The 26,789-nt window shown below is 47.9% G+C and overlaps 2 protein-coding genes and 1 long non-coding RNA gene across 4 annotated transcripts in view; 1 reads left to right on the top strand and 2 right to left on the bottom strand.

The window, feature by feature from the left end:
- Window positions 1–5,102: 5,102 nt before the first annotated feature.
- On the top strand, window positions 5,103–17,742 carry CA11 (carbonic anhydrase 11). Its single transcript, XM_081886154.1, has 9 exons — window positions 5,103–5,219; window positions 6,305–6,379; window positions 12,864–13,006; window positions 14,074–14,259; window positions 14,771–14,866; window positions 15,009–15,081; window positions 15,539–15,693; window positions 15,871–16,036; window positions 16,713–17,742. The coding sequence occupies exons 1-9, from the start codon at window positions 5,159–5,161 to the stop codon at window positions 16,745–16,747; spliced, it is 990 nt and encodes a 329-aa protein (XP_081742280.1). The 5' UTR covers window positions 5,103–5,158; the 3' UTR covers window positions 16,748–17,742.
- Window positions 17,743–22,663: 4,921 nt separating this feature from the next.
- Window positions 22,664–26,789, bottom strand: part of LOC309355372 (sulfotransferase 2B1-like) — a 28,089-nt gene continuing 23,963 nt past the window's right edge. For both annotated transcript variants that reach the window (XM_081886158.1, XM_081886159.1), the window contains exon 7: window positions 22,664–23,189. In XM_081886158.1, the coding sequence (XP_081742284.1) occupies window positions 23,074–23,189 (116 nt within the window). In that variant the 3' untranslated portion in view covers window positions 22,664–23,073. The remainder of the gene's footprint in view (window positions 23,190–26,789) is intronic.
- Window positions 23,512–24,764, bottom strand: LOC309355385. The gene is made up of 2 exons (XR_014162524.1): window positions 23,998–24,764; window positions 23,512–23,622 (listed from the first exon to the last, which is right to left on the bottom strand). It is a non-coding gene; the product is annotated as an uncharacterized lncRNA (long non-coding RNA).

The raw sequence follows: 26,789 nt of genomic DNA, 5'->3' as shown, positions 1-26,789 counted from the left end.
TTAAAGGAGTACAGATGTACCTCAGGTTATAGATGCTTCAGGTTACAGACTCCACTAACCCAGAAATAGTACCTTGGGTTAAGAACTTTGCTTCAGGATGAGAGCAGAAATCGCGTGGCGGCAGCAGGAGGCCCCATTAGCTAAAGTGGTACCTTAGGTTAAGACTAGTTTCAGGTTAAGAACAGACCTCCAGAACAAATTAAGTTCTTAACCCGAGGTACCACTGTATGTGAAATTCAGACCCCAACACTTTTTAGACTTGCCACTTTTCAGAGTTGAGGGATAGCTCAGTCAGGGCAGCAGACTCTTATTCTCAGTGCCGTGGGTTTGAGCCCCGTGTCGAGTGAAAGATTCCTGCATTGCAGGAGGTGGGTCTAGATACGGCCCTCACGGTCCCTTCCAGCTCTACAAGTCTGTGAATCAGAGGTGAAGTTCTTCCTGGCATGGAACTATGTGGTGGGAAAAGCTTTGCCCTTCTTAACCGGTGTCCTTCCTTTCCTCCAACCACTGATGGTCACTGCCTGGCCTACTACTCCCTCCCCTTTCTTCAGCCCATCAGTGGTTTTTCTGGCCTTCTGCACAGCCCTGGGCTTTCCTTTCTCTCCTCAGAGACTGGCTGCACACCTTCCCTTCCCTCCTCAGAGACTGAACTGCAGCCTTCCCTTCAGGCATGGCCAAACTTGGCCCTCCAGCTGTTTTGGGACTACAATTCCCACCATCCTTGACCACTAGTCTTGTTAGCTAGGGATGAGGGGAGTCCTAGTCCCAAAACAGCTGGAGGGCCAAGCTTGGCCATGCCTGCCTGAGCGGCTGCTGGAGTTCAGCCAGTTGGTGTCAGACTATTCATTGCCTCCGGGGCAGTTCAAGGACAGCTTATGAATCTCCTTGATCCTTGCAAATAGTTGCTAGGATCCTGGCAGAGTTCAGATCCTCCCTTCTTCCAGGCCCAGAACTGGAGGCTTGAATGATCCCTGGTCAGGAAACTCCATTGGGTCTAATTTAAGCTTTAAAATACAGAGAGGGGGACAAACATGGACAAATCAAATGCCCTGTCCCTGGAAAGTTTCTTGTACTTAATTTGTCCACTGCAAGCTCGGTTGGCTGGAGTGTGGTGTTGATAACGCCAACTGCAGGTTCGAATCCCATAAGGGACAACTGCATATTCCTGGATTGCAGGGGTTGGCCTAGATGATCCTTCAGGGACCCTTCCAACTCTATGATTCTGTTATTCTAAGGTGCCATCTTCCTATCAAACAGGCATCTATTTTGTCAAAAAAAAAATTATGATTCACAGATGGTTCTTCCTTCTTTTATTGAATATTTTTATTGGGTTTGGGTTTTTTAAAAATGTCAATACAAACATTTACAAATCAAAAGTACCCTGGGCACATAGTAAACAAGACATGATTCGGGTTTTTTGCAACATGGTATGGTTTTATTTCATTTACAAATGAAATAGTTGGGCAGTTCCACAGTCTGGATTCTATGAAAATATACTCAGTCAGGCATAGGTGTAGCCAGAATTTTTGTGGGGGGGCTTCAAATTTGTATTGTTTTTTTATTGATTTAAGGGAGGCAACTGGCCCCCTTGGCTATGCCCATGCAGTCAGGTGTATGATTATTTTCAAATATATATATATAATTTTTTAAAAAGCATACAGCTGGCTGAATATATCTTCACATTTATTATGACAAACTGAGAAGAGAGAGCACAGGAAGCAATGTTTTTATCTTTATTTTTATTTCACTGTCAAGCCTGTACATGCATATATATATTTAAGTTTGACAGTTTAATTGTTTACACAAGGAAGTCTTGTAATAATATTCTTTTCCTCTCTGCAACAATGCTGCATGTTATTTATGTTTCTTCTTTCCCCATCTTTATATCTTATCCATCTTCCTTATAATTTGAGATCTTAATAAAAATAATTTGGAAAGAATGCAAATACATACAGTAAACAGTGGCGTGTTAACAAGAGTCCTTGAGGTACGTAAGGCGGACATATCAGCCTCCTACAATAAAGAGATTTACATCAAAATGTGTTGTGTCATTTGTGTCCTCACAGTATTTAAGAGCACATTTTACTAGGGAAAATTAAAAGGGTGGAACCTGCATATATCAGCTCCATAAAACAATCTCCATAAAACAATCTGAGTCAACGGCAGACGTAACAAAATGCCATCCCTCCTTACGACAGAAAAGGCCACCGTATACCGGCAATTTCAATTTTGCCTTTTTTTAGCAGTTTGCCTTGGTTCTTATATGATACTATTATGCCGAACTTTCCGACAGAACCACGTCCCATTTTTTGTCTAACCAACCATTCATGGAGAATCCTGATGTTTTCCAATGGCTAGCCTGATTCCATTGATGGTTCAATCCTAGGCATCTCCAGATCAGGCTGGTGGTGTAATGGGAATATAATACCTTGATTAGCAGCCAATTTCCTGGCAGACCATTTTGAGAAGAGCATGGGAATCAGGGAACTGGCTGTTCACCCTCTGTTGGCAAATGTGGGTCTGCCAGCAACTTCTGTTGCTGCGGTTGCCCCTTTTCCTACAGATGCCCCTTTCTACAGTATCCTTTTGGATTGTTCTAGATCAGTCTCTGGATCCCCCATGGAGCCCATCATCTCTGGGCCAGCTGGGGCTGATGGGAGTTGCTCTCCAAAATACCTGGAGGGCACCAGGTTAAGGAAGATGTCCCAGGTTGTCAACTAGTGGGCGGGGAAACTAGCAAGGCCAGATTTGGCCCAGGGTTTGCCAGCTGCTGACTGATAGTCTGAAGGCAAGCAAGTGCACTGGAAGCTGGTCTATTGGGGCAACTGAGAGGCTGCCCCACCAAACTCAGTCTGGCCTCCTGCCTGCCTTCTTTCCTCAACCCACACATGGTGGCTTTCGCTGTCCCCTTCCTCCTCCTTAGTCTCAGGGTAGCCCTTCTAGAACTTAGAAGGATGGGGACAAAACTGGAATCAGCTTACTCTGCTGGTGATTGGTTCTGCCTTAAGGACCCAAGAAGACCCTGGTTGGATCAGGCCAATGACCCATCTAGTCCAGCATCCTGTTCTCACAAGTGGCCAATCAGAGGCCACAATGGGAAACCCTCATGGAAGACCTGAGCAAAAGAACATTCTCCCTGCCTGCGGTTTCTAGCAAATGGTATTCAGAAGCATGTAGCCATCATGACTAGTGGACATCAATAGCCCTCTCCTCCATGAGTTGGCCCACTCCTAAAGCAATCCAAGTTGGTGGCCATCCTTGCCTCCTGCAGCACTGAGTTCCACAGTTTAACTATGCACTGCTTGAAGAAGGACAACTCAGTAGAGCATGAGACTCTTAATCTCAGGGTCGTTGTGGGTTCAAGCTCCATACTGGGCAAAAAGGTTCCTGCATTTCAGGTCCCTTCCAACTCTACAGTTCTATGATTCCAAGAAGTACTTTCTTTTTTTTCTGTCCTGAGTCTTTGCTTTCTGTTGGCCTCCTTTGCCTTCTGCCCCATCAGTTCAAGGGGCATCAGCATCCACAGCGCATGAAGCCTCGCTCTGCGTGCGCAACCTGCAGTGGCATAGCGTGGGTTGTCAGCACCCGGGGCAAGGCAAGTAATTTGCGCCCCCTAACCCGTGGATTTGCACCCCCTAACCCGTGGATTTGCGCCCCCTAACCCTAACCCCCAGATGTTGCGCCCAGTGCGGCCGGCCCCCCTGCACCTCCCACGCTACGCAACTGGCAACCTGTGGTCCTTGCTCCTGTGCTTGGCAGCAGTGTGCTTGTGGATGCTAACACGTGGAAATGAACGTGTGAACCCGACCAGGCTCCACATGACATAATCTCGAGGGGCAAGCAGATGCTGCCTGAGCCGCATCCAGGCGTGTGAGCGCCAGACCTTTCCGAGGATCCCCTGGTTTCCTCCGGATCCACCTTAAAACATCTCTCCCTCCTCCCGCTCCTCTCCCTCTCCCTCAATTGCATCTCTTTGGGTCCCTTGGGAGAGGGGAAGGGAAAGTGAGAGAGAAGATCTGTGCATTTGAGAAGGGGGGGAGGAGGGGAGGGAAGCCGAGGCTGTAAGAGGCAGGGAAGAAGGGAAGGGGGAAGCAGGGAAAGGAGAGAGAGAGAGAGAGAGAGAGAGAGAGAGAGAGAGAGAGAGAGAGAGAGAGAGAGAGAGAGAGAGATGTAGGGAGGGGGGAGGACAGAGGGGAGCAGGGAGAGTTCAGGACCAGGGAAGCCCCCCCCCAAAAAGAGGGAGGGGGTCACATACAAAAAAGGGGGGAAGAAAACAGGATAGGTGAAAGGTGGTCGGCGGACCAGAGGGGGAAACCCAGAAGGAGTGGGGAGCAAGAGAGGGAGGAAGGAAGCCCAGGGTAGGTGGGGGGGGGGGGAGGCAGGCAGGTGAATAAGAGAAGGTGGGGAAACAAGGAGAAGTGGGGGGCACACCCCACAACAAGCAAGGGGAGTGGGGGCCAGAGAGAGTCAGGGAGAGGTGGGTGAGGAGAGAGGGAGAAGTTAAGTTAGGGACTTCCAAGCTCTTCTCCTCCCGCCATTTCACCTCCCCTCCCTTCGCCTTATTCCCCAGTGATTCTCTATTCCCAGCCGCCGCCGTCACAACCCCACGTCGCGGGGAGTCCCACAGCTCCGCACAACCCCCTTTTGGAAGGGAGTCGGGGAGCGAGGGGGTTTCTCGTGCCGCCCGTCCAGCCCCACGGAGTGATCCGACCCCGAGTGGCCAAGCCCTCCTTCCCTCCCCCTCCCCGCTTCCCCGTCCACGCCGTCTCCATCTTCCCCATCTCATCAACATTGCGAGAGGAGGGGCGGGGGGGGGGCATCCCCTGGAGAAGGGGCGGGAGGAAGATGGAGGGACGGGGGAGGAAAGAGAGCTAGGGAAGGTGGGGGGAGGCGAGAAGATTAGAAAGAGAGAGGGGCATGGGGAGGGCAGAGGGCTTTCGGGGGTGAGAGGTGTTGTCTGACGCGCGCCCCCCACCCCACCCCCAGGACTCACCGGACCGCACGTGGATCGCGGGGGGTGGCGGGGGCCACCTCCAGAGGCTGCGCACCCGGAGGGGGGCACCTCCACGCGGGATGCCGAGGAGGGGGCGCCTCCTCCAGGTCTGAGATACCCCCCCCCCGCCCCACAGCAACCTCCTCCTGCTACTCCCAAACCACGATGGGCACCAGCCTGGGGGGGCTTTGCCTGTTGGGAGTCCTGACGGCAACTTGTATGGCTGGTAAGAAAGAGAGAGAGAGAGAGAGAGAGAGAGAGAGAGAGAGAGAGAGAGAGAGAGAGAGAGAGAGAGAGAGAGAGAGAGAGAGAGAGAGAGAGAGAGAGGGAGATGAATGGGGAAAGTGGGGCGCGGGGTGAGAGAGAGAGAAAATATTAGCTTGGGATCTGGGGGTGGGTGGGGGGTTAAGTTGGTGGATGCAAAGAGAACGGGAATTCCCTGAAAGAAAAAGATAAGAGCTAGCGACCAGTCGGACTATCTATCTTGTCTTGTCTTTTATCTTATCTCTATCATTCGTCTGTCTATCTTTCTATCTATCCATCTATCTCTCCCCTTCTTTCCATTCCCCCCCCTCAATATATGCTATTTATAACCACATACAGATCACCCTCCTAATTTATGTTCACTAGCTTATCAGGTCTCCTTTGTAGCCTTTCCTTTCTTGATCTATCCATTCTCACCTCTTTCCTCGGTCTCTTCCCCTCCATATCTCCATTTGTATTTTCTCTCCCTGCGCTTTCTTAATTTTTTACCACAGGGCTCAAACCCACCCCCACCCCCATAATATTCCTTTCCATCAAAAGCATTCCACAAAGTAATTTTAAAAAGAAGTAGAGGACCAAAGGTGTCTCTGAGCATGTGCAGAACACTCTCCTTGTGGAGGCTTCCAAAGGCAGGGGGTGCAGCTACATTTCCTTGAGCTCCAGTATCTCTGTCTCCCCGAAGAACCTCAGCAGCACTCCCTTGTTCATTCATGTGTTTTCTGTGCAATCCATTGACATGCCTGCCATCCATTGATGGGGGGGGGGGGGAGAGAGAGAAGCAGAGGTGTAGGTAGCATATAGCTCAGTGGTAGAGCATCTGCTTTGCATGCAGAAGGTCTCAGGTTCAATCCCCGCCATCTCCAGTTAGGGCTGTGAGGGACCCCTGCCTGAAATCTGGGAGAACTGCGGTCTATCAGTATATAGACAATATAAATGGATCAATGGTGTGATTCAGTATAAGTCAGTGTTGCAATTAAGCTTCCATGCTTTTGTCTCCCGCTTCAATTGCCCCACTAATTAACCCTCCCCCCCCTTTTATCCCTGCAGTGCAGTTTGTTCCTGCAAAGACCTACGAGGATTGGTGGGCATACAAGGAGACACTTCACGGTAGCTTCGTTCCAGGTACAAAATGACCACTGGTGGGGTGGGGTGGGGTGGGGTGGGGGGTATGCTCCTTCCTTTCTCGCTTGCCTTCTTAACATGCCCAACTCAGACAACTCTCCTAGATCAGGTGACCGGAAATCCCTCTAGCGTTGACTGTTCTTGTGAGCGGATCCTATAATCAGCTGCATCACAACCATTCAGTTGGCTGGTGCCCTGTGGAACTCTCGGCCACATGATGTTAGGGAAATCAGTAGACCAGCCGGGTCCCGGTCAGCCTTCTCACTCAGGATTGAGGGATCTTGCAGAGGCCGTGGCTCAGTGGAAGAGCACAAGCTTTTCAGGCAGACAAGCCCAGGTTCAGTTCCCCAGCATGACTAGTTTAATAGAATCAGGAAGCAAGTGGAGACTGTCTGGGCAGTCACAGCAAACAGTACTGGGTTAGATGGGCAAAGGCACTTCCACGCCACTTAAGCACTCACAGAGAATCCTGGGAACTGTAGTTTGTGAAAGGGGCTCGCAATTATAGCTCTGTGAGGTCGGCACCCTTCCACACAGTTCCTGAGATTTATTTATTTCTGGTGGTGGGGGGCGGAGTGGAAGCCATTACTCTTAAAATAGTGTAAGAGCGTTTCAGAAATATGGGTGTGAGCTTAGCCTGATCTAGCAAGCATCACCAAAAGGATATTGTGCAGCTAGAAAAGGGCAACCAAAATTATCAAAGGCTGGGCAACTTCCCTATGATGAAAGATTACAATGTTTGTGGGTCTTTTTGGCTTAGGTAGAAGGTGACTAAGAGGGGGACATGATCAAAGTACGTAAAGATTATGTAGGGTGTCAAGGCAGTGGACAAAACACAGCTTTTCTCCCTCAATACCAGAACCTGTGCTCATCCAATGAAACTGAGTGATAGACACATCAAGACAGACAAGAGGAAGGTCTTAGAATCATGGAAATGTAGAGTTGGAAGGAATGTGCAACTGTCCCATACGGGGATCAAACCCGCGACCTTGGCGTTTATCAACACCACACTCTAACCAAATGAGTTAGCCAGGCTGCTTCATGCAGTGAACCATTAAATGATGCCAGAAGATAGGGAAGGCCTGTAGCGCAGTGGTAGGACATCAGTTTTGCATGCACAAGGTCCCAGGTTTGACCCTCAGCTTCTCCAAGTAAGAACATAAGAAGAGCCTGGTGGGTTGGGCCAATGGTCCACCCATCGAGTGCAGCATCCTGTTCTCTCTGTGGCCAGCCAGATACCTGTGGGAAACCAGCAAGCAGGATCCGAACACAAGAGCCTCCTGTGGTTTCAAGAGATGGAGCAATAGCCTTAACGTCCATGATTTTTCATCCAATCCATCAAAGATAGGATAGTGGCTGGGAATTTGCCCTGTATGAAACCTTGGAGAGCTACTGCCCATTGATGTCTGTTACTCATGGTGGCTTATATAGGACCTCAAGTATCCCAGAGGCAATATAGCTCTGGTCTTGAGGGATGGCAGAGCGAGAGGGCCAGTGTCCTCCTACCCCACCTGTGGGCAACTGGTTGTGGGGAGGAGGGTGTTGGTCTAGCCAGGCCATTGGTCTGATGCAGCAGCACTTCTGGTTTTCCTAGGAAGTCAGTGTGGTGTAGTGGTTAAGAGCGGTAGATTGGTAACCTGGGGAACCGGGTTCGCGTCCCCGCTCCTCCACATGCAGCTGCTGGGTGACCTTGGGCCAGTCACACTTCTCTGAAGTCTCTCAGCCCCACTCACCTCACAGTGTTTGTTGTGGGGGAGGAGGGGAAAGGAGAACGTTAGCCGCTTTGAGACTCCTTTGGGTAGTGATAAAGCGGGATATCAAATCCAAACTCCTCCTCCTCCTCCTATTCTTCTTCATCTTCTTCTTCTTCATTCGGGTAGATGGTGAATGGAAAAGGGCAAATGGAGAGGTGGATAGAGGAGTGTGATTGGTGCCACACGGCCATATTTTTGGGAAAGAAAGAGCAGAGGAATATGTGAAATGAAGGGGTGAACGGTGGGCTATCTTGGGAACAAGGTGGGAGAAAAATAAGGGGACAGGGTGGACGAGTCATCCTGGAGGCAGGATAGCAGGCGATAAAAATGTTTGTCTGCCCCTATCGTGTAAGTTATTCCCTTTGGCCACTTGGAGGGAAAGGCTTGTATCCAATGATGCTCCAACAGAACCACTAGTTCTCCTTCCATTTGCTTTCCTACCTCAAATCTGCTCTGGAGATTCTCCCAACCCTGATTTGGGGGGTGTTTGTGGGCCAGAGGGAGAGAGAGAAGTTGCTCTGTGTCATGCCTGTGAAGTTAATTGTGCCTTCAGAGCTGCAGGTTTAGCTATAGCCCAAAGTTTGGAAACATCCTTATAAGGGAAGACATCTCATCTTTTTAAAGAATTAAAAAAATCTGCCTTCCTGCTTTCCACGTGTTGATTGGTACAAGTAGAGGTCGGATATCTTTGTCACCATTTAAAATAAAAATACACACATCCTTCATTTAAAGGTAAGACATGGGTCTAATCCTCATCATACTGGGGGCAATAAGGTTGACCATGCTCAGGCAGCATCTCATAAAAGCTGAGAAAGCATAAAAGATGTAGTTCCCTCCTCAGAAGGTGGAGCATCTGTGCCATGACATCTTTCCCCACCTTTGGGGGGACTTCAGAAGGTGGTTCATCTGAGCCCTTGGAGCTTTGCCCACCTAGAATCATAGAACTGTCGAGTTATAAGGGACCCTGAGGGTCATCTAGTCCAGCCCCCTGCAAACGCAGGATTCACAACTCCAAAAACCCTGACAGATGGCCACCCAACCTCTGCTTAAAGACCTTCGATGAAGGAGAGTCCACCACCTTCCGCGGTAGCCCGTTCCCCGTCAAACATTCCTGACGCTTAGTTGGAATCTCTTTCCTCGTCATTCGAATCCGTTACAAGGAAGGAGATTCCGACGAACCGTTAGGAAGAACCTGCTTCCCTGTCTCACTTCCCTCTCTCCTCTCCGCTTCTCCGCCCCCTCCCACCACAGTATTTCATCTTCCCATTTCTCCCTCCCCCCCCCCCCCGACTGTGGCTCCTTCGAAACTTCCAAAACGCCGTGGACGTGTGTTTTCCTGTGCCGGTTGGGGGTGTTGGGTGGGGTTCACCTGACTCCCAGCTTTGCCCTCGGAATGAGAAGCTCGGCCGGTGAAGCAGATGCCTTGTCAGCGGGCTTAATTTGCATGATTAATTCTGAGCTCAGGATTTGGGTTTCCTCGGCGCGGAATGTTGGCACCGATGCCAGACAGCCAATTAGGTCCTGGATGCCAGATGGGGAATGAACACAGAGAGAGAGAGACATATGCCTCGCTCGTGACCCCCTGCGTCGAAGGTTGGGGATGACTCGTGGTGTCCCAAGGGGATGGTGTCTCCTCCATCGCCTTGCTGCGAGAGGAGGAGTGCCAGCGCTGGAGGTGGCGGCGGCGGCGGCTGCTGCGCCGTGCCTGTGCGCAGTGCCGAGAGCCGGGGTGGGGGGCTGGGCTCAGCAACTGCAAGAGGCTGCATTAATATTTAATATCTCCCTCGCCCGCTCCAGCGATGCAGCGAGCAGCAGGCAAAGAGAAATGGGACCACAGCGTTGGGGGGTGGGCGGGTAGGCAGGCAGGCAAGCGGGGGATCAAGGGGGCACGCCGGTGGCATGATAGGATTGAGGGGGACGACACCACAATATTATCATCACCACCACCCTACTCCCCAGGACCCCAGGAGTGTGAAAAGGGAAGGGGCAAAGAATGTGTCTGCCTTTCCCTGCCCCCCATATGCTGACAGGAGGAAAACAATTAAGTATATACACATAGACATTAGAATGCACCAAAAAAAAGCACCAGCATACAGGAACCACAGAAGGAATCAGGAATGAAGCAAGCTTGGGCACACAGAGAGAGATGAAGGGACAGCCACAGAGAGAACGGGACCAGATGCATTGCTTTGCTGAAATTCATGTGCACAACAGTTTCCCATCTTCAAATGCCCAGTGCACACAGTCACACGCAGTCTTCACCAAGCTGGTGCCCTCCAGATGTTGGCGTGCTACGATTCCCATCAGGTGCACCAGCTGGGGCTGATGGGAACTGTAGTCCAGCACCACCTGGAGGGCATCAAGTTGGCAGTGGCTGCACAAGACAGATATATCTACACACTTGTAGATGTATCTTGATGAGCTGGAATATGTGCAGAGGAGGGGGACCAAGATTATCGAGGGTCTGGAAAGCAAGCCTTATGGGGAATGGTTGAAAGAGCTGGATATGGGAAAGAGGAGACAAAGAGGAGGCACGATAGCGAACTTCAGATATCTCAAGGGCTGTCACATGGAAGATGGAGTGTGCTAGTTTTCTCCTGCTCCGGAGGCTCGGACCAGAACCAATGGCTTCGATATACAAGAAGGCAGATTCCGACTAAATACAGTATCAGGAAGAACTTTCTGACAGTAAGAGCTGTTTGACAGTGGCACGGTCTCCCTCGAGAGGTTGTGGACTCTCCTTCCTTGGAGATTTTTAAGCAGAGGTTGGATGGCCATCTGTCATGGATGCTTTAGTTGAGATTTCTGCATTGGGGTCCTTTCCGACCATACAATTCTATGATTCTATGGTGTGTATGGCTTTGCCTTGGGGGTGTATAAATTAAGCAGTAATGTAACATAACACCCGGGTAACAACAGACACACCACCTGATTCCTTTTAGCCTGAAATATATTGCACAGCCACATCTGTTCCTGGTTAAAAATATACATGCAGGCAGAGTAACTCTCACCTGCCCCTCTCTGTTCTCTTGCTTGTACTCTTAGCTCTTGTGATAATACATTACATGCTTAGTTAACACATCTGTGTGCATACATACACACACACACACACATCTACCATCAACTTATTCATGTAGAAGTTTCACACTCCACTTTTTGAGCAAAGACCTTCAAGTTGGCTTACTGTTGACAGCAATGTTCAGGGCTGGCTGTTTGTTGCCTGCTGGGAGTGACAGGGCAGAAGGTAGAGAGACCAACAACAGGGGGAGCCAGAGCAATCACGGAAAAGGGCAACACTAATTCCTTCTCCTAAGGAGGAGGAAGGTGACAGGCAGGGCTACTCCCTGGATTGGCTGTAAATAAGAAGGCAGGTAGATGGGGATAGTGGCTGGTGGCAGATGAAGGTTCCTCCGGGTGGAGCCTCATTCACCAGCTTCCACTGATCCATAGCAGGGCCTTTTCAGTGGTGATTCCCCTGTTGTGTAATGCCCTCCATCATTATCAACTTGAAGGAAGAATATGAAGCATGCTTGTTTCTTCAGGCATTTCGTGACTGTTCCTGGCAACTCTTGTGATCGTTGGCTGGAAGTCTGTTCTTACCAGAATTGCTTTTAGAATACAGTACTTTGTAACTGAAAGTGTTCTTAATTGTACAGTGGTACCTCAGGTTATATACGCTTCAGGTTACAGACGCTTCAGGATACAGACTCCGCTAACCCAGAAATAGTGCTTCAGGTTAAGAACTTTGCTTCAGGATGAGAACAGAGATCGTGCTGCGGCGGCAGCAGGAGGCCCATTAGCTAAAGTGGTGCTTCAGGTTAAGAACAGTTTCAGGTTAAGAACGGACCTCCAGAACGAATTAAGTACTTAACCCGAGGTACCACTGTAGTTGTTTTTGGAATGTTGAGGCTGTTTTAGAATGCTTTTTGCTCTGCTTTTGTTTTAAATTGTGACTCTTCTGTTTGCCACTCCTTGGGGAGAAAGGGTGAGGTATAGATTCAATAAATAACTAGTAACAGCATATATGCCTTCACACAAAATCCATGCAGCCCAATAGCCCTTAGCAGCTAGCAGCAAAGTGAGGGCTTTCAAGCCTTTTGTGTGAAAATGGTCCTCCACATCTATTGTTCCATCCAGATTGGTGGGGTGGGTTTTCGCATGTGGATGTTCCTCCCAACGTGCCCTTGACACAATAAATTGTGCATTACTGCTAGAGTTATACTGGGCTGCTCACACACCTGCGACGTTCCCCCAGTGTTACTGCATAATTGCTGTCTGGTGGGGCAGCCCTGCATAGCAGTGGAAGGAAAACGTAATGGCACAAAACAAAATAAAACAAAGGCACCCCCTGGAACACTGGTGAAAACAAAGCAGTATGTATCCCTCTCCCCCGCCAGCAACTTTTGCAGGCACCAACAGTATTGAAACTAACCACCCTGAAGCCATTAAGAGTGCAGTCATGATGTATGCACAATAAAAAGGACATCTGGAGGCACCCTGTATCTATGCATTTCAAAAATTAACACTGGAAGCTGTTGAACACAATCACCATTGCGTGCTCTACCTACCTCCCCCCCCCATTCTCCCTACATGGTCTCGCTGAAGCACTCCCCAGGTACCATCTCTTTCCAACCCTCCATCTGCACCTCATGGGCAAGCAGATGAAAGTGAATCACTTCCTCGGCTTTTGCGCAAGGATTCCACAGGGCTCCTTGTTTTTCCTCTTCCAGGTCCTCCATTCTGGGGTCTTGTGAATTCGGCTTGGAGCCTCTGCGCCATTGGCAAGCGCCAGTCGCCCGTGGATGTCAACACAAGCCAAATGGTGTATGATCCTTTCCTCCCTCCACTTCGACTAAGCACGGGCGGGAAAAAGGTGTGTGCTTGTGCATGGAATGCCATGCACAAAGGTGTTTGTAAGGTTCATTGAATTTACTTCCCGGTAACAGCAGAGCCTAGGGCTTGCCGATCAGAAGTTCAGCGGTTCAAATCCCCGCGACGGGGTGAGCTCCTGTTGCTCTGTCCTAGCTCCTGCCCACCTAGCAGTTCGAAAGCACATCAAAGTGCAAATAGATAAATAGGTACCACTCCGGCAGGAAGGTAAACGGCATTTCCGTGCCCTGCTCTGGTTTGCCAGAAGCGGCTTAGTCATGCTGGCCACATGACCCGGAAGTGAAATGAGTGCCGCAACCTCAGAGTCCTCTGCGACTGGACCTAACGGTCAGGGGTCCCTTTATCTTTAACTGTGCCTAGGCTTGCAGTAATAATCAACATCAGAATGGATCCAGATTGAGGCTGCATGTTTATTATCATCTTAAAATACTGCTAGCTCTCTTCTCCCTTCCAACTTGGATCAAAGCAAGTTTTGCGAAAACATATCAAAAAGTAGCATTTCATAAGAAACAACAGGATAGATGTGGATTGTGGGTAAAGTGGTGCATACATTGCTTTCCAAACCAGTGGTGGGAACATATTGTATGCAGAGTAAACAGGGGTGTGTGCACAGCATGAAGTAGTCACACCGGATCTTTTCACATTGATTTCAATAGGAAAGTTGCTTTGCCATAATCCATAACTGACATATTTTAACTCCACTCTTCTGTCCCATCACCTGGGCCCTGAAGGCCGTGACCAAACGGAGCTTAAAACCAGAGTAATAAAATATTATAAACATTAATTTTAAAGAAGCACAGCAGATAAAATCTCCTTAGCGTAACCAAAGGGAAAACGGTAGCTCAGTCATCAATCATGCTACAAGCTCACTGCAACAGTGTAGGCATTTTACCTGGAGAAACAAGGGAAAGTGCCAACTGGGGCAGTGTTCCATGGTTTGAGTGCCACCACCGAGAAGGAAATGTCCCTCGTTATGGCTGGGGTGAACCAAGGGTGTAAATAATACTCGTGCCACTGGATTTTTCCCTGTTACATCATCTCACCCCGCAGATCAGTGGCACCATGTACAACACGGGACGGCATGTCTCCTTCCGCCCAGACCCACTGCAGCTGGTCAACGTTTCTGGAGGGCCTCTGCTGTACAGTCACCGCCTCCAGGAGCTGCGCCTGCACTTTGGCAGTGAAGACGGGTTTGGCTCCGAGCATCGGATAGACAGCGAGAGCTTCTCTGCCGAGGTGATCTCAGGCCCCGCTCAGACTGGTGCATTTTGTGGATACTCTTAGCTCAAGGGCCGATCTATACACACAGAAAAATCGAGTGCCATTAAAACTTTTCCTCAAATCAACCTCACATTCGTTTAAAGGGTTTCTACACCAGCTGTGTTAGACTGCAGCCCTAAAAAACCAATACCAATAAATCGCACAGACCACAAAGGCTGTAAGTAAATAGTAATGTTCTTAAAAGCTCAGAGTTGTTGCATTAGGATTGAGGACACCCTCAAATCCGCACTGAGCCACTGGGTGATTATCTGTCAGCTTAGCCCACCTCACAGGGTGGTTGGAAGGATAAAAGAGCGAGAAGGACAAAAAAGGGGGGGAGAGGAGGAGATCCGTGTATACTGCTTTAGGATCCTGAGAGGAAAGGCAGGATGTAAATGTAATAAGTATATTGGTCATTCTACATCTGCAAAATGCAAGCTTTATTTACGTCTGCATATGCCTTTTTCTCTTTTGTTCCCACCTCTAGGTGCAGCTGATCCACTACAACCAAGAGCTCTACCCCAATATCTCAGAGGCGTCACGCAATCCCAATGGTTTGGCTGTCATTTCGATCTTTGCTGATGTGAGTCTCTCCCTCTCCCTTCCAACCCTACAAAAAATAAAATAAAAATCTAGGGCGTGCCAGATGGGTCCCTGGCCAGCTCAAGGTTGGGCAGGAGATCAGAGGACAAAATGCAAGGCCTTTGTTTCATTTCTCTTTGCAGATTGGACCAAGCCCCAACCCATTCCTAACCAGGCTGTTAAACAGAGAGACCATCACCCGCATCTCGTACAAGAGTAAGTGGGAAGAGGACTACGTTAGAGGTCCCTTGGCAAAGATGGTCAGGACTGGGAAAGCTAACCAGGGAGGTGGCGGTTGTGGGAGAGGACATGACAGGAGTTTTAAAAATGGAGAATAGCATGTAGAGAGAGAGAGTAAATAAAAATATACCTTTTTTTTGTCACGTCTCATAAAAATGGAATGGCCACTAGCCTAGATTGTTTTAACCAACGTTCAGGAACAGCAGGTCTCTAGCTCTGTGACTCGGCTATGTGGAATCTCACCTGTGCAGATGTCTTCAATCCTGTGTGCTGCACACAAACAACAGGGGAGGGGTGTTACCTTAAGTTTCCCAGAAGGAACCGCCAGAGCCACTTTGGGGGACAAAGTTCTGGACTAGACGAACCTTTGATCCAATCCCATAGGGCCCTTCTTCTGATACTCGCCTCTGTGTGCACCTCTCTCTCACGACAGATGATGCTTATCTTCTACATGACCTGAGTCTGGAAGATCTCTACCCAGAGACTTTTGGCTTCATTACTTACCAAGGATCCATGTCGACCCCTCCGTGCTACGAAACAGCCACTTGGATCCTTATTGACCGACCCATCAACATGACCTCTGTACAAGTAGGTTCCTGCCTGGGGCAGTGGAGTCTCTGGATTTCCCAGCATCAAGAGAAGCTCCTTAACTCACTCTCCCCATTAGATTCACCTGCCCCACACCCAGCCCTTCCCGAAAACCTAGGAGTCCTGATCCTCTACTTCCTTCTTGACCTCCTTTCCCCACTTCTCTCTCTTCTGCAGATACACTCCCTTCGTCTTCTCAGCCAGAACCTCCCTTCCCAAATCTTCCGGAGCATGAGTGACAATTCGAGACCCCTCCAGCCCCTCCTTCATCGAAGCCTTCGGGGCAACCGAGACCCACGGCGCCCCACTCGACGTTGCAAGGGGGGCAACTACAGGCTCCATGGTATGCAGGCCAGGAATTTGAGCTCTGTTCTTTCATGCTCAGACCTGCTAGGTTTTACTCTCCTTCCTTCCTTCCTTCCTTCCTTCCTTCCTTCCTTCCTTCCTTCCTTCCTTCCATCCATCAGTTTACTTACAGCATGTGCAGCCTGCCTTTCTATCAGCCATTCAAGGTGACTTACAATCAAAATAAAGCAATGCATGTTGATTTTTTTAAAAAAGAGACTAATGACAATCTTAAAAAATGTCTGGAAAAGGAGATGCATTCCCTCCAGACGTTGTTGAACTCCAAATCCCATCAGCCCCAGCATGGCCAACAAGCAGAGATTATGGGAACTGTAGTCCGCCTGTTTGTTAATCAGTGCAATCCTATATGCATCTACTCAGAAGCAAGTCTTACGGACTTTAGCAGGGCTTACTACCAGGTTAGGCAGTATAGGATTCCTGTCTACTACTGCCTTGGATTTAGTTGCCTTGGATTTTTAAGTAAGATAAATTGGGGGGGGGGGAATTAAAGGATAGGCTTTGTTCCTCAAAAGACCAAAACAGGACAGTGAGTTACTAGAAAACAGGGACTATCCCTGCAAACAGGGTCAGTTGGAGCATTTGACACACAGGCAGGATCTGTTTAAAAACAAATCCCTTTCCATAACCTGCATTTTCCCCCTTCTCTCTTGTAGTGGATGGTACACGTCCTCCGAAAACTGTCATGTAGCTGAGATGCGCTGCAGCCAGTTGAATGTGTGAGGGTGGCTGTGGCTCCTTCAGAATTTGATGTCTAACTGAGGAAGTTGTAACCTCCCACTTCTGGGTGACCAGACTGCCTTCCACCATGCGAAAGGGGAATATCAGGATGCCTGTGAACAACCATGGAATGTATGCCTCAGGGGTGTTTGGGACACACATGCACACCCACACAATACGGCTTCCAGAGGTTTCTAAAAATGAGGCCACTGCTATTTATCAACAGACCGTGGCATACTCAATTGAACAGCCATATCTTTAAAGGGATTGCGCCTTTCCCAGATGCTTGAGGGCTAGAATCTTGTCCCTGCTTATTCCCAAAAGCAATTGGCTTTTTGTTCAAACACACTCAAAATCTCCGTGAATCCAAAACATGAGGGAGAGAGAATGTAACCCAAATTTGGGGCAGCACAGCCAAACTGCATTGGGCAGACAGCTGTTCCCCAGATGCGGCAAACACCTCAGAATGTTCTGGTAGGGCATATAAATGTAGGAGACTATCCCCCATGAGGACACTCCCAAGATATCTGAGGGACATTCTGTGAGCTTCAGGAGCCACCGGCCACAAAAGCTCAAGCAGGATGGTTTCCTTCTATATTAATGTTCCGAACCTCAAGAAGTCGGCGGGGTTGGGGCAGGATAACACAAACGATACACAGGAACAACCTCACAAATCCTGAGATTCTTTCAATATTTGGGGCAGAGACATACACATGAAACTCCACCCCACTTTCTGTGCCAATGTGAGGAAATCTGGGGTGGAAAATACAAACGAGAGCCCCCTCCCAAAATCCTCAGTATATCTTGGGATGTTTAAGAGAACAGAAAACACACACCAAGGTGACCATCGTTTCCGAATGGCCTTCAATAACCTTAGCTGGGGAGAGGGGAGAATTTTGTTGCCAAAAGAATCCACCTTTTGAATACAGATTAATATTATTAATTAAAGAACAATTTTCAAAACAAGCTTTGATTTCTTTGCAGTGATCTTTTTTTTCAGCTAGATCGGGGACAAACAGCAGGTCATCGTGACCCTACTCAGGTCATGTAAAGTGATATTGGGAGGAGGGGGAGAAAGAAAATTTGGGGTGGGAGGTGGGATGAGGAGCTGAATGTTTCAGACACACATGTATACCGGCACTTTCCTCTCCAAACCAAATCATCCCCAGCTGTTTTTCTTCCCTGTGATTATTGCTTTAAAGCAGCCTTGCAAATAAGCCCACCAACGTTACTAGCCTGCAATTATTATTTTTACCGGCATGCTGTGGGCTGGTAGAGAGGGATAGAGAGCCCTGCCAATCCTGTAGAGTTACCTGCGACATTTCAGTGCAGGGTGTGGAAAACTGCGGTTTCCCGCAACTCACATTCCACTTGTTTACCAGGTAAGATGAAGAAGAGAGACTGACCTAAGTGTACAGTGGGGGTGGGGGGAGGGAGGAGAGTTCCTTCCCCAGGATGGACCATCACCCCCAGATTCCAAACTTCTATTTAATTATTTATTTTACAAAGAGACTAAATTTTTAGCATTTGTAGAACCTGAGATACAAGACAAAATGTACAGACACTATTCTCTCTCTCTGTGTGTGTGTGTGTGTAAGTGAGAGCTGGACCATAAAGAAGGCTGGTCGCCGAAGAATTGATGCTTTTGAATTATGGTGCTGGAGGAGACTCTTGAGAGTCCCATGGACTGCAAACTTCTCCATTCTGAAGGAAATCAGCCCTGAGTGCTCACTGGAAGGACAGATCGTGAAGCTGAGGCTCCAATACTTTGGCCACCTCATGAGAAGAGAAGACTCCCTGGAAAAGACCCTGACGTTGGGAAAGATGGAGGGCACAAGGAGAAGGGGACAACAGAGGACGAGATGGTTGGACAGTGTTCTCGAAGCTACCAGCATGAGTTTGACCAAACTGCGGGAGGCAGTGAAAGACAGAAGTGCCTGGCATGCTCTGGTCCATGGGGTCACGAAGAGTCGGGACACAACTAAACGACTAAACAACAACAAGTGTGTGTGTGTGTGTGTGTAAAATCAGCTTGCTATCCCCTTTCAGTGTCTTATTTCCCACCCTCCAAAATTCCTTTGGACTCCCATAGAAACATGCACAAAGCCCACCCTCCTCTACCTGCTTACTTACCTGCATGCAATTTCTCTTCGTTTACGGGTAAAGCTTTGCCAACCTGGTGGTCCCCAGATGTTTTGGACTACAAATCCCATCAGACCCAGCTTGCACAGCCTTGCTTGATAGAAGGCTGCTCTCATGGCAGTCACCAGTAAGAGGGTTGTACATTGACTGTAGATGACAGCCCTTTTCCTTCCCGAAGTCAGAAGTGGTTTCATCTGTTGAGCTGAGCAGATGTTAACTTTTGCACAGGCTTGTGGGGATAGTCCTCACTGTTCCTGGACCCCCTCCTCCATTCAGATATCAGCTACACAGAGTTGTGTATACAGCTTGAACACTCATAAACTGCCTGCGCAGCTGGGGACCCTGCAAGATGAGAGAGGCCCTGCTTTTACAGACAAAGCCTACACATGCATAGCTGGGATAGCTCAGTCGGTAGAGCATGAGACTCTGAATCTCAGGGTTGTGGGTTCGACACGTTGGACAAAAGATTCCTGCATTTTAGGGGGTTGGACCAGATGTCCCTCACGGTTCTTTCCAACTCTGCATTTCTATGCAAAAGCAAGTTTATCTGGGAGGAATTTGAAGCAGATTCTAAGGATGGATAGGATAAAAACACAAAGGCACCAGCTTTGCAAATAATAAGTTCAATTTCCCGAATCCCGGCTTAAAAGGGTATTGGGTTGCAGAAGAGGGAGGAGGAGAAATTTGATTCGGTTTGCATTCACACTAAATGTCGATGAATTTATGACTCTTCCCCCACCCGCAACACTAAACTGAATGGGGGGGGGGGCAGAAACAGAGAATAACCAGAATTGACAGATTCAGGCATGGGAAGGCCTCAACTTTGGAGGTCCATTGCCTATTGCAATAGAGAATATTGGGTTGTTGTTGTTGTTTAGTCGTTTAGTCATGTCCAAATGGACTAGAGCACGCCAGGCACTCCTGTCTTCCACTGCCTCCCGCAGTTTGGTCAAACTCATGTTGGTAGCTTCGAGAACACTTTCCAACCATCTCGTCCTCTGTCGTCCCCTTCTCCTTGTGCCCTCCATCTTTCCCAATGTCAGGGTCTTTTCCAGGGAGTCTTCTCTTCTCATGAGGTGGCCAAAGTATTGGAGTCTCAGCTTCAGGATCTGTCCTTCCAGTGAGCACTCAGGGCTGATTTCCTTCAGAATGGAGAGGTTTGATCTTCTTGCAGTCCATGGGACTCTCAAGAGTCTCCTCCAGCACCATAATTCAAAAGCATCAATTCTTCGGCGATCAGCCTTCTTTATGGTCCAGCTCTCACTTCCATACATCACTACTGGGAAAACCATAGCTTTAACTATATGGACCTTTGTTGGCAAGGTGATGTCTCTGCTTTTTAAGATGCTGTCTAGGTTTGTCATTGCTTTTCTCTGAAAAAGCAGGTGTCTTTTAATTTCGTGACTGCTGGATATTGGGCTAGATGGGTCAAAAGCCTGACCCAGTAAAAAGCAGCTTTGTCTGTGAGACTGCCCAAATGGCCCACAAGAAACAGCGGCTCTCAATTGCTAATTAGCCTCTTCCATATAAGAAAACAGCTTCTTAGGTTTCCAGGGCTCAATTGTGAACAATTTACACGCAAGGTAAAGAGGAGGCCGGATAACAGGACAAGATGGAAAATGGTGCCATGATTGTTTCATATGCGCCACACACACACCCCAGCCCTTGTAGAGTTTGCCATTCTCTCCCAGCGGCACTTCAGTCTTTTAATTACCACTGGAAGATCCAGCAGTAGCTGCTAGTGAGCCAACACAGCAAAGACGCAGCACGGATACCTTTAAGATTTCAGTTCTTTGGAGACAGAAATAGATGGCTAGAGAGTGACCTTATCAAATACAGCTCCCTTGGGGACAGCCATTCCCAAACACAAAAGCCGGTGAGCAGAGAAACTGGGGCACCAGAAATAATTACTATGTGCAAAGTTGTAACCATGTAAACGCAATTACTTGAGTTAAAGTGGGGTGGGGGGAGGAAAGCAGGCAGAATTAAGTGTGAATGGGCCTTGCACTGGGTGTTGATAGATGATAGATATTCTACTGCCCCCTGGTGGAAATTTCCCCCATATTCTTGATTCTGGTAAAAGGGAACCCTGACCATTAGGTCCAGTAGTGGCCGACTCGGGTTGCAGCGCTCATCTTGCTTTATTGGCCAAGGAAGCCGGCGTACAGCTTCCGGGTCAGCATGAGTAAGCCGCTTCTGGCGAACCAGAGCAGCAAACAAAAACGGCATTTACCTTCCCACTGGAGCGGTACCTATTTATCTACTTGCACTTTGACATGCTTTCGAACTGCTAGGTTGGCAGGAGCAGGGACCGAGCAATGGGAGCTCACCCCGTTGCAGGGATTTGAACCGCTGACCTTCTGATCAGCAAGTCCTAGGCTCTGTGGTTTAACCCACAGCGCCACCCGCGTCCCCTTGATTCTGGAGGGGTGGGAATTCCAGATTATTCTGATCCTTGGCTGGGAACTGAGGCAAAAACAGTGGCGTAGAAAGGGGCACAAGGCAAAAAAAAAAGAGGAGCAAAGAGGCAGTTAGCCAAAAAGGGCTACTGTGGTGTGCAAGTTTTCTGCTGAGGATGGTGTGGAAGAGGGTACATAACTTTTCCAGTCCCTCCTCCTCTCTCTGTGCTCCACTACTTTAAGCACACCAGAAGCCACCCGCAGGAATCCTCTTCAGTCGCCTCTTACAAGCCTTTAAATACTTGCAGGCAAGCCTTGCATCTTCCTACTTCCTGTCCCGCCTCCCTTGTGGTTTCCTATTGGGGCAGAGCCAGGAGAAGCACCTGCTTTGACAAAGCTACGGTATGTTGTTACCTGCTTCCTCTCGCTTTCCATGACAAGGCAAACCTTGTAGCAGGGGTCTGGTGCTCCAAGCAAGTGATTGGCACACTTGATTTGTGGCGCTGGGCAACCGGCTCCCCGTAACCTGCTCTGTCGGGAGCAGTCCGACAGAGAAATCACCACCACCTGTCTTTCCTGTGTTCCATTTCCTTCGAACCACGTTGTCTGCAGTGCACCCCACCCCACACGTGTGTGTATATGCTGTGTTTGCCCGTGGTCCACAAAAGCTCATGCCACAAAACTGAGGAGATTTCACTCCTCCCATATCCAAGAATCTGCTGGTGTTCTCTGCTAATTCTCCAGAGAGGAGGGGGCGGATTCTGCTCTCTACTTATTCCGCTCCAGCCTCACATCAAAGAGAGAGAGAGAGAGACTGAGTGTTAGAGAGAGATTGTGTGTATAGATAAGGTTGCTGCTAAAAGCAGCTGCAGACAGTGCAGTTCAGCACTTTTGTTTAGACTCCATTTAGCTCTGTACAAAGTTGTGTATTATAGTTGTAGATAGAATAAAGAAGATATTTTACAGAGCTGCTCTCCAAGTCATTTATGCTCTGCTATACTCTGCTGTACTCTGCTGTGCGACGACTGTCTTCTTGTTGGAGTGAATCTGGTGTTCACAACTCTAAGCTGTGAGTCCACAGCACTTTGACCTGTTCCTGTGCAGAAGGTGGTCTCTGGAAGTACTACCCAGCTCGCCTAGCCCATTCGGGGCTGAAGTGTATGAGTCCAGTTGGTGGCACTGGCTCAAGGGCGATGCTGACAAAAACATCTGCTAATGGTTCAAGTGCCACCAGACTCTTGGCTGTCTCACGACAACAGGCCAACATGGAAGCCCCCTCTAGAAAAAGGCTGTCAGGAACTCTCTTCTTAATGCGTGTCGCCTTCTTGAAACCACTGGACTTTGAAACCATTGGATATTGGTTTATTTTATTATAACACATCCTTTCTCCCATCATGGAACTCAAGACATCATACAAAGGGCTATTTAGTGGTCTTCTGCTGACCACACCCAGACCTGCTTAGCTTCAGCAAGGTTGCTGCATCATGCGCCTTCCTGGCCATGTGCCCTGATTGCTCAGGGCTTAAGAGCCATAGTTGGGCGACCTCTGGAATCTAATCCGCCACAGCTCACTCCCTTCCTGGAGCCCTGACTCCAGTTCTCACTACACCCCATTCTCCTCCCACGGTTCCAGGAGTTCTGGCCCACCCCAGATGTCCCCACTAATCTACAGCGTGTTGTGCTGAGACACCATTGGTATCCCATTGAGATATTAAATCAGTCCGGTGTTGGAGAGAGTCAGCGGGGAAGGCCAGATTCATTCTTTGTCCCATGGAAACATGACGTTTAAGTCTCGAAGGCGTTCCTGGTAGACCTGGTCAAAACATTCACTCTGCGTGGTGGTCAAATGGTTCTTCCAGTCGCCGGATATCCCTGGAAACCAGTAACAGAAAGTAATTGCTAGTTATTCTCAGGATAGACATGGTGGAGGAAATATTTCTACAAGCACGTGATGACCACTGTGTGGATATGCCAAGAGCTGTGGTGTTGCCCCTTGTCTGATGAGGAACAGGCAGAGTCAGGGTGAATGTGTCTTCCTATCAGTGATTCTTATCGGTATCAGCTAAAAATACAAGTGCATTCAGAGGTAGTATAAGAACGTGAGAATAGCCTTGCTTTGTTGTGTTAACAAAGCAAGGAACAGTGGTTACTGAAATTAGAGGCAACAGCTAACCTGGATGTAGATGGTTCTCCCCCCACACTCCATTTCATCCTTTCAACAACTCTGTAAGGTAGGGTTAAGCTGGAGACTATTACTGACCCAAGGTCATACAGTGAGCTTCATGACCCTGTTGGGATTTGAACCCTGGTGTTATGTACTGAATTGAATAGGATCCAAACTGCAGCAGTCTGATTGGTCCTAGAACAATAGGATCCAAAAGGCAGCAGTCTGACTGGTCCTAGAACAATAGGATTCAGAATGCAGCAGTATGATTGGTCTTAGAACAATGCAGCAGTATGATTGGTTGGCAGGAACCACCCAATCATGCTCCAGATAGAAGTGAATCCACAACCTGATTGGCTTACAGTAGAATTCCAGAATTAGCCAATCATGTGCAGCCCATTGTGTAAATAATGTATATAAAGCAGATACTTTGAGGGGACTTTCATTCATTCCTCCTCACCACTATGAGCTGAATAAAGAGCATGAAATCACTTTGCGACTCTGAGTATATTTCACCTGGTCTGTCAGATTTTATTCCAGCCTTCTAACCATTATACCACATGGCCTTTATGAGCTCCCTAAGACCATCTCATTGGTTGGGCCCAGTGCTGGACTGGAGGGACCACCGGTCAGATTCTTAGGCCACCATGGTGTTTTTTGTCCCAATAAATCTTCATACTTTCCCCAACTTTAAATATCGCTTTTGGAAACTTTGATGTATTCTAGCTTTTTCATACCATAGGTAGACGTGTCTGCCAAATCTATTATCATGCCCTTCCAAATCCAATAGATCTGTATTTTTTTAATTTGATCCATGCTCGGATCCAACAAATACATAAAGCTTCTTAGTATAATTTCATGAACAGCAGTGAGAAGCCTCCTCTTTCTTTAGTATCTGTTAATAATTTATATTTTATTCTTGGCTTCTTGCCCTGCCATATAAATTTTGAAATATCCTTTTGCCAATCTTTAAAAATGCCATATTACTTATCACTGGAACTGATTGGAATAAAAACATTTTTTTTCAAGACATTCATCTTGATTACTGAAATTCTCCCTAATAATGACAAGTTTGTTCTGCTCCAGATTTCTAATTTCCTTTTTATTTCTTTCCAAACTTTTTCTCATATATATATATATATATATATATATATATATATATATATATACGCCTTGGTGTTAGCCATATCCCTAAGTATTTCGCTTTGTTGTGAATATTTATACCTATTTCTTGTTGAATTTTTTTCTTTATCCTGTTCCGGGGTATTTTAAACCAATAATTTCCTGTTCAAGTGAGATTGTTGGATCGTCTACAGTGATTACTAAATCATCTGTGAATGCTTTCAATTTAAATTCCTTACTTCCTACCTTTATTCCCCTAATGTTCTCATCTGCTCTGATACTTCACATCAAAACTTCTAATACTAAAATAAAGATGGAGGGCACAAGGAGAAGGGGACGACAGAGGACGAGATGGTTGGATAGTGTTCTCGAAGCTACCAGCATGAGTTTGACCAAACTGCGGGAGGCAGTGGAAGACAGGAGTGCCTGGCGTGCTCTGGTCCATGGGGTCACGAAGAGTCAGACACAACTAAATGACTAAAAACGGCAACAAATGATGGCTACACACAAGAGCCCTGCTGGATCAGGCCAATGGCCCATCTGGTCCAGCTTCCTGCTCTCACAGGGACCAGCCACTTGACTCTGGGGGTGCAAGGACAGCAGGAACATTCTCTGATTGGTATCTGGGGATTTGGGGATGGAGGGAAGAACTGCAGGTGTCTGCAGGGTTTGGGGGGTTTTTTGTGTGGGGGTTTGTGGGAAGGGGGGTGTAAAGGAAAACACTGAAAGTGGGAGGCAAGCAAATTTCTCACACACAAAATGTGAGAACAATGCCTGTACATTTTGCCCTGTGTCCTAAATTCTTTAGCCAACTATCCTTAGGGTGGGATTGGCAGCTGAGCTGAGGATCCCCTCCAATCCCATGATTCTAAAAGGGACTACTGGATTAGATCAAACCAGCTGGGCAAGTTTAGGTCTGTCAGCTTCCCCATTGTTAGGGAAATTTTGGGCTAATGTCTCTTAAAGGCTGCCCTTTTTAATGGGTGGCAAAGATCTGAATGTCTCTCTCCACTCCCAGCTGGGTGTATGCAGGCAGGCAGGAGACAAAAATAGACTTGGAAGAGTTGCTGGGAGGCTACAGAAAGACACAGCGCTAGCATTTTTGGAGGCACTGTCAGTTCTCCTAGGTGTGGATGCCAGTGAACTTCTCAGGGGTCTGTTGGGGTGCCTAATGTCGTGCCTCCAACTATGTTCAACCTGTGCATTTGCAAACAAGCACAAATATTACAAAATGCCAGTAAGTTTCCAGTGACCTCATTCCAAAGGAAGCCAAAGGTGCTGCACCCTTGAATCCTCTCACTGCTGAGAGATTGGGGAATTGCATAACAATACAGGGGAATAGCATCTTCCTCCTCCCTTCCCGAATGAACTCACTGGTGCTTCCTGCATTCACCCAGGGACTGGAGATCAGGGCAACACTGGAAAGGGAGCTTTGGCAACTGCCTCACCTTAATTAAAAATGTTTTTGAGCAGAGCTGATTTACATCATACCTGACAGCTGCAACTTACTGAGCAAGAAATAAGGATGCTTCCAAAATTCTGATTTCCTAGATTGTAAATTACCCTCTTTTTTTTTTTCTTTCCAAGTCAAACCAGTGCATTAGGAATTTGTTCCCTGCCCCAGAGTTTGTGTAGTGTAGTGTGGTGCTTGCCTGTGGTGCTTGCCATAGATTTACGTTCCTTCGCTGCATATTCTGCCTTTTACTTCACTCTGCATTGTGGATCCAGACATGTGTCTTGATAAAACACTGCAAAAAAAGCAACCTTGCTGGGACAGAATGTATGGCTGCATCAATATCCTTTTGGTGCAGTGTTTCACCAGTGCATGGGGTTATATGTGCAGTAAAAGATCACTTACATAAAACTTGATGAAGTAATAAGTAGAGATGGGGGAGAAATTTGATTCGGTTCACATTTAAAGATGAACCTACCTCAGTTATCTCTTTCCAAAACAATGCAAGAAACAAAACACAGCCATCGTCAGAAATTCGCTCTTCTCCAGTTTGCACTTCTACAACTTCTTCAATGCAGTTTGCAAGCCAACTAATATGTACAATACTGTAATGTATATATTGGGGGTAAAGCATTGATAGAAATGCATATATTCATGAAAGTAACATGCAAAAACGCATTATTTTGGGGAAAACTGCTTTGCAAAAACATGTGCATATTAGGCAAAAATGTAT

Source organism: Podarcis melisellensis (assembly GCF_964234715.1).
Source record: "Podarcis melisellensis genome assembly, chromosome: 13".
NCBI lineage: Eukaryota > Metazoa > Chordata > Lepidosauria > Squamata > Lacertidae > Podarcis > Podarcis melisellensis.
Note: the sequence above shows the minus strand (reverse complement) of the source record. Positions and strands in the feature narration are given on the sequence as shown.

Coding starts and splice junctions, on each gene's coding strand:
- CA11 (XM_081886154.1), top strand. CDS start 5,159: ATGGGCACCAGCCTGGGGGGGCTTTGCCTGTTGGGAGTCCTGACGGCA. Junction 5,220..6,304: donor GACGGCAACTTGTATGGCTG/GTAAGAAAGAGA, acceptor TTATCCCTGCAG/TGCAGTTTGTTCCTGCAAAG. Junction 6,380..12,863: donor TCACGGTAGCTTCGTTCCAG/GTACAAAATGAC, acceptor TTCCTCTTCCAG/GTCCTCCATTCTGGGGTCTT.